Raw genomic sequence first — 12,166 nt, 5'->3', positions numbered from 1 at the left:
TAGACCCCCCGACACTCACGGTTCCGCTATTCACAGACCCTGCATATTTGCTGTTCATAAAATGTGACCTGCTTCTACATTTAACGGCCCTGTGCTTCGAGTATTCACATGATTTTTCATTTTCCCTTATGAATCACGAACCACCATGAGCCATGATCAGGCCACCATGAACCTATCCCCTTATTCTCCCCATTGAAACAACACCCCGACATTCACGGCATTTTTTAGGAACGTATCATCAGCGAATGTCGGGGTCTGACAGTATTCACTAATGCCATGGATGGCTCGCATATGAACGATTTACGACTTTGTTTTGACATGTCCGATGTTTTTGTCCGACACCCTCATTTTCCCTCGCTCATTCTTCGTTATGACCTCACATCTTCCTTCCTTCCTTCCTTCACCCTCTCTCTCCCAGGCAAAAATTATTTTTAAAGAGAACATGACCTTTTGACCTTTTTAATCTAAAATTGAATCAGTTGGTCTTTGTATTACAGTCCATACTTGTGGCAAGTTCGGTCAAAATCCCTTCAGTAGTTTACAAGTTATCGTGAAAACGGAAATCTGCTACTTTCAGCTGCATTTGAGTAATTTGTCAAGAACTTTAAACCCTTTGAACCCAAAATCTAATCAGTTCATCTTTGCCTCGTAATACACCTTTGTACAAACTTTTGTAAAATCAGGAACAAAAACTCTGCTTTCAACTGAAGGTAACGCGACCTTTAACCCCAAAATGGTATCGGATCCTCTTTGCATTACCGTACATAGCTGCACCAGGTTTGGTCAAAAGCTCTACAGAGGACAGGTTATCATGGTAACTAAAATGTACTACTTTCAGCTGAAGGTAACATGACCTTTGACCCTTTGAACCCTAAATATAATCAGTTCATCATAATACACCTTTGTACAAAGTTTGTTGAAAATCCCTTCAGTGGTTCACAAATTATCACGGAAACAAAAATTGATCAAGGATGGATGAACGCACGGACAGACAACCTGAAAACATAACCATAAAAAGCCAGTTTGAGAGCGTGTGCCAGTGGCCAGAAATAGCATACGGTGATCACTGAAAAATGCGAGTAGGCCTCAGGCCACAGGCTCGACCAATGGATGGCGGGAAATAAACGACATGCAAGGCTGACCGAGTACAGCATAATAGTCACAAGATTCTACATTGGAAAACATTTCCTCAGATTCACTTACTGACAATTCTGAAACAAGTCAGGCTGCCATTTCTTAGTGCATTTCACCAAAACTATCCGTTGACAATGTCCAACATGTCTTTAGATTCCACAACTGAAACAATCACTCCTGGAACAGCATCACATGGATTACGCAATCCCAGGTAGGGTTCTGCCCAGAATTTTTGGGGGTGGTACCAACGAGATTTAATTTTTTAACAAACCCATTAAAAAAATTATTGAAACTAAACCATGTTTAGTACTTGATATATTACTTACAATTCATTATAATAATCCCAAAAAAAGTTTTTCTATTGCACTGAACCTTTAATGTCCACCAACTAATGCTGGCACACGGGACCATCCAGGTTAACGTCCATTTGAGGGAGCATTAATGAATCGTCCTGCCTGTGAAACACCGGGACGACAGTTTATAGATAGCTGTGCCAAGATGCAAACCCAGGCAAGACAGCTTTGAGGTGAATGGGTAATCCTGCCAACCGAATGACAGAGCTGCAAGGACTGTACACAAGCCTCGATTCAATCTCGGCTCTGTGAGAATTTTTATCTTTAAAACCACAAACAAAAATCAGTGCATCACTATTTTTTGTATGCATTGTTTCAATCTGTTTTACCCCGTTATTCCAGAGGTCACAAAATCTTTCCCCTGGTAGTTGTAGCCATAACGGATCAGGTCCTCACAGACGTCCTTCACGCGGCTGCCACCAAATGCTGTGCCGTAATGGAAACGACCGTCCAACACACCTGCCTTTCCAGCCAACAGCTCAATCAGCTTCCCCACCTAAATAAAGCAAACCATTACACACTGAACAAAATATGTAACTTATCACCAAACCCCACACCCCACTTATTATCAGTGAAGAAATGGGAAGGATTAAATGTGTAATCACACAACAGATTTGAAATGCTCAAAAAAGGATAAATGGCAGGCAAACAATACAAGAACCATTTAGTTTCCTGACATTCATAACGGATGAAATACAACGTTTGAGTAATTTGATAACTGTGCAAGGAAGACGTTGGTCGACTTGTAAGAAAGAAAAGCTTCAAAGTATGCCCTTCAGGAGAAATGGTAAGTGTTATTCATGCCGATACAGCTCAAGCAAGGAGACAAAGGGACTTCAAGGGTTTGTGATAAAGTTCTGGAGCCACATAAACAAACAACAAAGTATTAACTGCATTTGGAAGAGTGAACCACCTGGTCAATTTGCTTGTGGTACAGAAACTGCTGCGCAGACAGCAACCACACTTTCAGACAGTGAGCTGTGTAATCTGGCATCAAGGAGTCTTCAAGAACAGACAACTTGCTAACCACAATACAGGGAAGAATTCGGAATTTGTTCAGTAGGCTGGCGATAGCTCACTTGCTCTTCACAAAAGGACCAACTTTAAGATCATTGCACTCAACCAACCAAGAGTAGAATACGCGACACCCAGTTTAACATCCACCTGAGGGACGGCAAACACAATGCATAGACAGGGAATATTATATAATGGATGAATAATTGCATATCTGAAGCCAGGATCAGTTATATAATGATACACCATCATACCCATTTACAAATCAAAATTTCAATGCAATGTCCACCTTAATCACAGGCTGTTATAATAAATAAATAACATAACATACAACAGCCCACTGCAAAACATAGGGTCAGGTGCTACACTGCTCCACAAAGTGCAAGTCAGCCTGAGAGCTCCAAAAGCTTTTGTGGCAATTTCCTTCGAAAGTGGAATTTATTGATGTACGCGTTTCTTGTTCATTGGGCATCAACACGGCCTGAATTCCATCCTGAATGTTGAGCTGGAAAACCATCCCATTTCCACGTCGGATTACAATCCTACATGGAACGGCTTTCCTTGCCAGTTCAAATTGATTTTAATGCCCTTTTTTTTCGGCTACATTTCAGAAACCTCGTTAACTGTGGAATGGAATCCCAAATGGGACGCCCTGTTTATCAACACGATTGCAGAAAGGGCTGGTATGACATGGGTTCAAAAATTGAGAGGTGGATATAATCTATCTATAATTCCAGAATCTGTGTGTGTCTGTGTGTGTCTGTGTGTGTCTGTGTGTGTGTGTGTCTGTGTGTGTCTGTGTGTGTCTGTGTGTGTCTGTGTGTGTCTGTGTGTGTGTGTGTGTGTCTGTGTGTGTCTGTGTGTGTCTGTGTGTGTCTGTGTGTGTCTGTGTGTGTCTGTGTGTGTGTGTCTGTGTGTGTCTGTGTGTGTCTGTGTGTGTGTGTCTGTGTGTGTGTGTGTGTGTGTGTGTGATTGTCTGTGTGTGAGTGTGTGTGTGTCTGTGTGTCTGTGTGAGTGACTGTGTGTGAGTGTCTGTGTGTGTGTGTGTCTGTGTGTGAGTGTCTGTGTGTGTGTGTGTGTGTGTCTGTGTGTGAGTGTGTGTGTGTGTCTGTGTGTGTGTGTGTGTCTGTGTGTGAGTGTGTCTGTGTGTGAGTGTGTGTGTGTGTGTGTCTGTGTGTGTGTGTCGTGTGTCTGTGTGTGTGTGTCTGTGTGTGTGTGTGTGTGTGTGTGTGTCTGTGTCTGTGTCTGTGTGTGTCTGTGTCTGTGTGTGTGTGTGTCTGTGTCTGTGTCTGTGTGTGTGTCTGTGTGTGTGTGTGTGTGTGTGTCTGTGTGTGTGTGTGTGTGTCTGTGTCTGTGTGTCTGACCGCTGTTTCTCGACAACCACTGGTCTGATCTAATTGAAACTTGCCAGATCTATTGCTGAGAACCTGAGGATGTGCCTTTTCAAGGTTTTATATTAATCGGACAAGTGCTTCCCAAGTTATGGCCATTTATTTACCAAACCAATGACAAGACACGTTGTTGCGCGGGCGTGGCTGATGGGGAAGGGAAGCTCAGCCGCGTTCCCCATTACGGGTTACAACGTACGGGCTTCCGGATAATGATGACTTCGTGTATTCTAATAATTTCTCGATTTCTTATGCGCATTTATAGATAAACACAATGCCCCAAGTTATGATCGTTTTCATATTAGACGGTGCATACATTTCGGTAACATCAGAGTGCTGGTATGCTCCAAACCAGGAAGTAAATTTTTTTCTCTCTCTTCTCTTCTCTTTTTGTTTTTCCTTGCCACGACATTGCGAAAAGGTAAAATACGTTGGCGCTAATTGAATAATTGGGTATTAAAACTAAATTGAGAATAATCGAAACTGCGAATAATATGCGAACTTCCGGGCCACACACGTACGGGCACGCGAGAGCGAAGAAACGGCCTGTGTGGTTGTTGTTTGTTGCTCGCGGTTTGAATATTTATTATTATTTTGTTTTTTTTTACGGGCACGTACTAGTGGTAATAAAACACGAACACAACAAAAACTGCTCCAGTGATCCAAATCTTGTACACCATGCCAAAATATAGAGCGGGAAAGAAAAAAGAAAAAAAAATCAAAAGATGTTGTTTGTTCCAATTACACTTCTCACCAAAAAAAAAGTTTACATCTTCATGCATTTCAACAGAACATCCTCTCCTGGTTTAACTCTCAAAGTCCAACCTTTCCACCCACCTCCACTCTGTTCATCTATCCTCCACATGTGGAACTGTCTGACCCCCCCACCCCCCCAATTAATCCAGGCTAATCCAAACATCCTCGGGAAGGTAGGTTAACAAGTTCTCCCCTTTCCCTTCCCTCCCTCATCGGATTGTTGTAACCAACTGTTGCCCCACTGACTACGTAGTGTTCAGAAGTGTCACCTCACCATTCCATGTGCTTCATTTTTGTATAAAATGTTGTTTGCTTGACAGTTCAGAAGGAGGTCAAAAGTTTTGCTTTCAGGCATGTGAGTAAGAATGTAAAACATAAAATGCACATTTTTATTATTATTATCATTAAGAAGCACAACATGTCTGGAGTCATTTTCCTTGTATTCCAATACAACACACCTTCAGTTTGTACTTCAAAATCTCATCCTAATATACTTTAGTTTTCTGCTCGTTTGCACATTACACAACCAAAATTTTTTTAAAAATTAAGAAAAAACAACAGCAGATTTTCTTTCGACATTTATCCAGTGGAAACTCACAGTCATTCGTGAAGGAAATCCATGTGGGTTCATGATTACATCAGGGCAGATTCCCATGTCAGAAAATGGCATATCATGCTGGGGCACAATGAGGCCGCACACACCTTGGAGATGAGAGCAGCAGCATACCCAGTTAGACAGAAAGAATGCAAATCAATTGGTTGTGAAACAGAGTCCCGTAATAAAACAAGAAACGAAATGCCAAGAAAATAAATAAATAAATAAAAAGTGGAGGCTAAATGGGGAACAATATCTATCACATGGTCACCTTTCTGGCCATGTCGGCTACTGAACTTGTCTCCGATCTCAGGTCGACGGGTCTGCCGCAGTAGAATCTTGATAAGAAAGGCATCTTCGTTGTTGGATGAGATCATCACTTTCTCGATGTAGGAATCCACAGCACCCTTGTATCTAAAAAGTGTTGCAAATGCAAGAGGCACGACGCAAAATCCACAATCCTTGGTAGGGCTTGGACTTAGCCACGAGAAAACATGGACACAGATGTGACACGTGACAAAGGATAGGACAGATTATCCAAAAAAAAGGTTTGCAGCAGCGAAAGTTGCACAAACTTACACAACTGGAACGTCTTTGTACTGAACCTGCTGAGGCTGCCCAGCACCTTGGAGAGGTGTCTGGGTCACAGTCGGCATCGACTTGTTCACCAGAATCTGCTTGTTTTGTACACAATCACCTGACACCCAAACAGCAAAAGGACAGATTTCTCATCCTCCAACAAAAGCAAAAGCATGTGTACGAGAAACACAGCGAATCCCATGCAATGTTTATCAAATATCAGGTGGGGCTCGAGTACAATTTCACACGTGTACAAATATTCCCATGAAGGTGCATGACGTCAAGACTCAGCGATATTGAAGTGTTATGCAGGATGAAAATTTAAAACTTCTCAGATTGGTACAATGGAACATTGACATTTCAAAAAGAGCACATTTACTGGAATAAAAACTAAAAGACAAGTTCACATTTTATTTGTTGTGCATCTCAAGGTATGCGTACAAGGTGTCCGGATTGGGACAAGCCTTCAGGATCGAAACGCTGAACAACTAAGCGGGAGAAAGCATGCTCTCGATTATTAGGGTGAAGATAATTGGAAAGTTTTTACTTCAACACCTTTGAAGGTAATGATTCCCAAGTTAAAGTTGATGTGCATTAATTTAAAAAACAAAAACAGATTCTTGTGATCAAAAAAAAAAACACAAGTCAACTTGCATACAGTTTGTAACCAAGGTGACAGATAATGGTTACAACCATCATCATAGATTTCGAACACATTGCAGGAAAGAGTATGCGTCGGGCTTCGCTTCCAGACACTCGATCTATATATTCAGAAAAAATAAATAAATAGAAGACACAATTCAGTAGCAGGTTAAAGAGTGGGATAAGAATTTGAAACCAAGCATACTAACCATAAAAAGTATGTCTGGTGAAATACACATTGTGACTGGAATGTTTTCTTCCAAAATATTGAGACTTACTTGAGAAACTTGATTGTCATCTTGTACAAGGGTATACAAGGAACTTTTGAGCACAAGGAGGCCTTCTGACCCATCATGCCTGTGCTGCATTAATCCCAGTTTCATCACCCATCCACACACAAGCTACCTACGATTCCTGCCAATATTCCCATACCCCTGTATATCTGATGCATCCAGGTATCCATCAAATTCCATTTAAACTTACCCACTCCCTCCAATGGCACTAGCTTTCTGGGAGAACATTCCATGTATTAACTAGAACGGGCACTCATAGAGCGCATACCTTCGCCGCCACTACTTTTTTTGTTCTTGGTATGAGTGTGGGGAACTGGTTTCATATCAATGGTCTTATGACACAAACCACATATCTATAATGTCATGACCCCCCCCCCGACTTTCGGGGGCTACGGACTAAACAACAATCAACTCACATCGTTTTGGCGAGTCTTCACTCCCAAGCTCGGTGAATACAACGTAATCTCGTTTGATGCTGGTTTCATGCAAATCGAATAAGAATTGACTGAGTTATGCCGAAAACCGCATATTTTTCAAGGTCGTGACCCCCCTGACTTTTGACCCCTAACCGGTAACAAGAGTATGGGCGTCATTGTGTCATATTGCATATCACAAGATGAGGCGTTGAATTCTGAACATTTTGGCGTTAGTTGCATGCAAATTGAATAAAAATTGACTGTGTTATCGTAAAAAGACGATTTTGACCTTTTCGTGACCTTGACCTTTGACCCGAACGATCCCAAAATCTAATCGAATGCTTCCTGGCAAATAACCAATCATCCCACCAAATTTCATGCAATTCGGTTTCATACTTTTTGAGTTATACGAATCACAAGATTACAAATAAATAAATAAATAAATAAATAAATACACGCCGACCAAAACATAACCTTTCGCAGAATGCGAAGGTAACCAGAATGAAGACCCCTGCCTTAAAAACTGTCCCAGCTCTTTTTTGTTCTTTTAACCTCTCAAGCTATGGCCCTTGGTCCTAAGACTGTCCACTCTGGTGAAACTCCAGTCCACACATCTTGTCCACACCCTTCCTTATCACAAACATCTCAATCAGATCCCCTCATGATCACCTCCTTTCCAATGTATAAAGTCCTGTCTCTTTCAAACATTCCCCATAGCCTAGTTTAGCTAACCCTGGAATAAATATAGGAGCTCGATGCTGTTCTTGTACAATCTGTTGAAGGATCAAGACTTTACTCAATCTGATCACCCCTTCTTTGCTTTGTACCTCATCTCCAAGCTTTGCATAATCTGCAAATTTAGAAAAAGCCAACTCTTCCCCCCTCTGTCGAAATCAATGATGTAAATTATGAGCAATAATGGTCCCTGTACAGATTCCTGAGGTACCCCCAATGCTTGCATCTTCCCAGCAAGACATCGGCCCACTCACAGGCACTCTTTGCTTACTATCACAAACTTCCAATCCAGCTACAGCACAAGCCCACCTTAACCAACAACCTCCTATGGGGTACCTTATCAAATGCCTTCTGAAAGTCAACACAAACTACATCCACAGCACTCTCTTCATCCACCCAATAAGTGTGTTAAACATGATCTCCCTTTTGTAAATTCATGCCGACTACCTTTAATTCGTTTTAAATTATTCAAATGTTTATCGATCTGTTCCTTAATTAATGTCTCCAAAACCTTCCCCACAACTCTGGTTTACTATTCAAATATTTGAATAGTTGAACAGAACTATTAAAAACCTTCCCCACAATAACAATAGATAAGTTTAAATTGGAATTAGATGGGTATTTGGAAATTATGGATAGAGGGGAATAGGGATGTTGGCAAGACTTTTCGGTAGCTCGAGCATTGATGGGTGATTGAGTGCAAGTGTACAGAGTGCTGTTGGTGGGGTTTCCCGTCAAGGGATGTTGTGTGGTTGATGTGTGTTTTTTTTAACCAAGCTAATGCCCACTCCCCTATATCCACCTCAACATTAATAGGTGTTTAAATGCATTGACCTAATAAGTAAATCCTTTTCAAGTTTCACATCAATCGGATGAAAATTAAGGATTTCAGAAAAATTGGCCCAAATTGGCCTACATTTACATCAAAATTCGTCGGTGGTTGAATGCATTGACCTGATACACAAATGCTCTTCAAATTTCAAGTCAATAGGTTGAAAATTGAGGTATTTATTAATCTCACTTGAGTTGTTGACCTTTTGCCCTTAAAAACAATAGGATTCTCTTCTTTATGTCAAACTCTACCATTTGGTGAAGTTTTTTAAATTGTGACAGTTTAAAATTGTGACCTATAGGTGACAGACAGACAGACAAAATCGACTGACCAATATACATGAAAAATCTTCGATTTTGCAAGTAACAAAACTAGAAGGGCACTCGGTAGGGCGCATACCTCCGCCACATAATGCCTGATCCACGAGAACATATCGGGCCCAAAACATTTTTCAAATATCATGCTATACAGTACTATATCATTTTTGTACTATATCAATCACTTTAAAAATTAAATAATTCTCGTATCCAGATCCGGATTCGGATCTTCACCAAAATCGAATCAATTCGTCCTTATTACACACGCAACATGTCCGCCGAGTTTCGTCCAAATCGCCCACCATTGAGAGATGGGGCTGAAACCGATATATAGCACGATATCTCAAAAAGTTGTGAAGAATCACTTAAAAAATTCTAGTAGTTGGCTCCGAATCTTCACCAAAATCGAATCAATTGGTCGTGGTCACGCACTCAACCTGTCCACCAAGTTTCATCGGAATCCATCCACAACTTTTTGAGATATCGTGCTATATAATTGGTTTAGTCCTATCTCTCAATGGTGAAGAACCACTTAAAAAAATTATCAGATCCGGATCCAGATCTTCACTAAAATCTCATCAGTTTGTCCTCGTCACACACCCAACCTGCCCACAACATTTCATCCGGATCCGTCCACAAATTTGAGATATCCTGCACACAGACAAAAACAAACAAAGACAGAAAGGGGTGAAAACGTAAGCTCCTTCACCTTTGGTGGTGGAGGTAATGAGCCTGCCATCTCACCCACATCATCAACCAATTCTCCTCTGCTATTCCTCAATAGGTCCACACTCCTCTTCACCGTTTCCTTACCCCTTATACACTTAAATGTCTTGCTGTTATCTCATGTTTGTATATCAGAATCGTTCACAAAAATGGTGTGTAACATTTAGTTTATTTACGTGACAAGGAAAAGCCTGGTGTTGGCTTAGCGGTTAGGGTGGCTTCCTTGGGATCGTAGGGTCCCGAGTTTGAGCTCCATTGGCCGCTGAATTTACACCAAGTGGGGTTGACTCAGCCCGTCATCCTTCCGAGGTCGGCGAAATGAGTTCCAATGTACTGGTGTAGCGGAACAGCATCAGCAGCACAGACATGCCCCAACAAAATTAAAGCAACCCAGCAGCCAAGTTGCCATAAGGAAGAAGAAGTGAGAAGGACTTCGGCAACAGCACTTGCAACACATTGGATTGTTTGATAAACCAGTTAAAAAAAAACCCAAAGGTTCAACACAAGGAAAGCATTGAAAACCATGCAACAGGATTCATTTCTCATGCTCAAATTTGAGGAAAATTCAAGACGATTACATTTCCACATGCTACCAAGAGGAGATAGAGTGGGAACAGGAGTCTGATTCCTACCACTACAATCTCAACATCTGATATAACAAACATACTCAATATCCATGCCTGCACCTGCACAGCAGATCCCTTCGCTATCGAGCACACTATGGCGCCAGATTGGCTCAAGTGTGGTTGCATCCAACTTGGGGCCCATGACACGGTCAAAGGTTTGGTTGGTATACCGCTTCAAAGTGCATTTGGCATTCCTGTACACCAAACAGCGTCCGTACCCTGCAGGCAACAACCGAAAGAAAGGAGGATGTGGGAGGGGGAATGCGGGGAGATTGGTAAAAATTATATCCTGCAGTTTGTGTTGGCCAAACATCAAATAGAGTTATTACAACAAAGGGGAAAACCCACGACTTGATTGTGCTCTTCAGCTTACCACGGTCCACAGAGGCTTTGTTCAAGATGAGGGCATCCTCAATGTCATAGCCACTGAAGCTCATAACCGCGACAGTCGCATTCTGGCCTGCTGGAAGCTTCTCAAAGGAGATTATCTCAATGGTCTTTGTTTGGACCATGGGCCGTTGGGGATAGGCCAATAGGTACATGAGTGTGTCAATGCGGTTGCGCTGGTTGTAGCCAATCGTCCCTGTAGAGAAGATAGATTCCAATTATAGGGTTACAATGTGGTACAAGAAGTAAAACTTTTTTTTTAGTGAAAAAGGATGTTGGGATGTTTCCCCAAAAAATATATATAAACAAGGTCAGCATGGTCACAATAAATCATGTAAAACCATCCCTGCACCTTTCTTTGAATAATGGTTGTCCGGACAGAGTGTGTGTGTGTGTGTGTGTGTGTGTGTGTGTGTGTGTGTGTGTGTGTGTGTGTGTGTGTGTGTGCGCGTGTGTGTGCGTGTGTGCGTGCGTGCGCGTGCGTGCGCGTGCGTGTGCGTGCGTGTGCGTGCGTGTGCGTGCGTGTGCGTGCGTGTGCGTGCGTGTGTGTGTGTGTGTGTGTGTTTTGCTGTTGTTGGCCATCTCCACATGTGGGTGGGTTTCAGGAGATGGAACATGATTGATAATGTGAGAACAAGGGAATGCTGAAGTTTGCCACACATGGTATCGTTGCGCATCTTTTGATGGCAAGGCTCAGAGGAGAACAGAAGGACCACCCGGAAGAAAAAGTAAGATTCAAGGGTCAAGGAAAGTGGTGGCGTAAATGGAATAGGGAAGTCAGGGAAGTTTGACTACCACGGAAAATGGAAAAAATAAAAATAAAAATAATTTTTTTTAAAGGCCTGCACAAAGTTGCAACAAGAAACTGAAGAAACCGATTGCAGATAAGGAATGAAATAAATAAATAAATAAATACAGGCAACAGCAATCAGATTGCAGACCCTCACCAGGATTCATTTTGTGTGCTGGTGTGTGATGCAATTAATAATAGACGTAATGATAAGCAATTAATACGTAATTAAGACATATTCATGTCCCATTATAATTACCTTGCACCATGATTATCATCCACATTACATTAACAATCATCATTATTATTTATCAACTCCACACTTTAGAAAAATCGAGAGGGGGGCGGGGGGGAGGGAGAGAAGGCGTATTATAAATCGGCTTGGTCCGTCCGTCCTTTCCTTTCCTTTCCATCACACTATCCCCGCCTAAACGGTTGGGCAGAAATTCACCAAACATGGTAACAATGTGCAAGAGCAGTCATTTTTGTTTTTTTTGAAATGTTGTGCTATATACAGTATCGTTTTTGGCTCCATCTCTCAATAGCGAAGAATCAATGAGAAACCATCACATCCAGATCTTCA

General features: G+C 41.8%; 1 protein-coding gene across 6 annotated transcripts in view; it reads right to left on the bottom strand.

Moving 5' to 3' along the window:
* POLR3B (RNA polymerase III subunit B) overlaps positions 1–12,166 on the bottom strand; it is a 94,960-nt gene that overhangs the window by 24,482 nt on the left and 58,312 nt on the right. For all 6 annotated transcript variants that reach the window (XR_015060626.1, XM_085890478.1, XM_085890462.1 and 3 more), the window contains 6 exons: positions 10,780–10,989; positions 10,467–10,625; positions 5,820–5,937; positions 5,512–5,654; positions 5,244–5,347; positions 1,817–1,983 (listed from right to left, as the gene is read on the bottom strand). Coding sequence is in view for 5 of the 6 variants with exons in the window: in XM_085890478.1 (XP_085746604.1) it covers positions 1,817–1,983; positions 5,244–5,347; positions 5,512–5,654; positions 5,820–5,937; positions 10,467–10,625; positions 10,780–10,989 (901 nt within the window). In the remaining variant the exon portion in view is untranslated. The remainder of the gene's footprint in view (positions 1–1,816; positions 1,984–5,243; positions 5,348–5,511; positions 5,655–5,819; positions 5,938–10,466; positions 10,626–10,779; positions 10,990–12,166) is intronic.

The sequence above is a fragment of the Eptatretus burgeri genome, chromosome 1 (assembly GCF_056783735.1).
Source record: "Eptatretus burgeri isolate ZD-2024b chromosome 1, Ebu_testis_v1, whole genome shotgun sequence".
NCBI lineage: Eukaryota > Metazoa > Chordata > Myxini > Myxiniformes > Myxinidae > Eptatretus > Eptatretus burgeri.
Note: the sequence above shows the minus strand (reverse complement) of the source record. Positions and strands in the feature narration are given on the sequence as shown.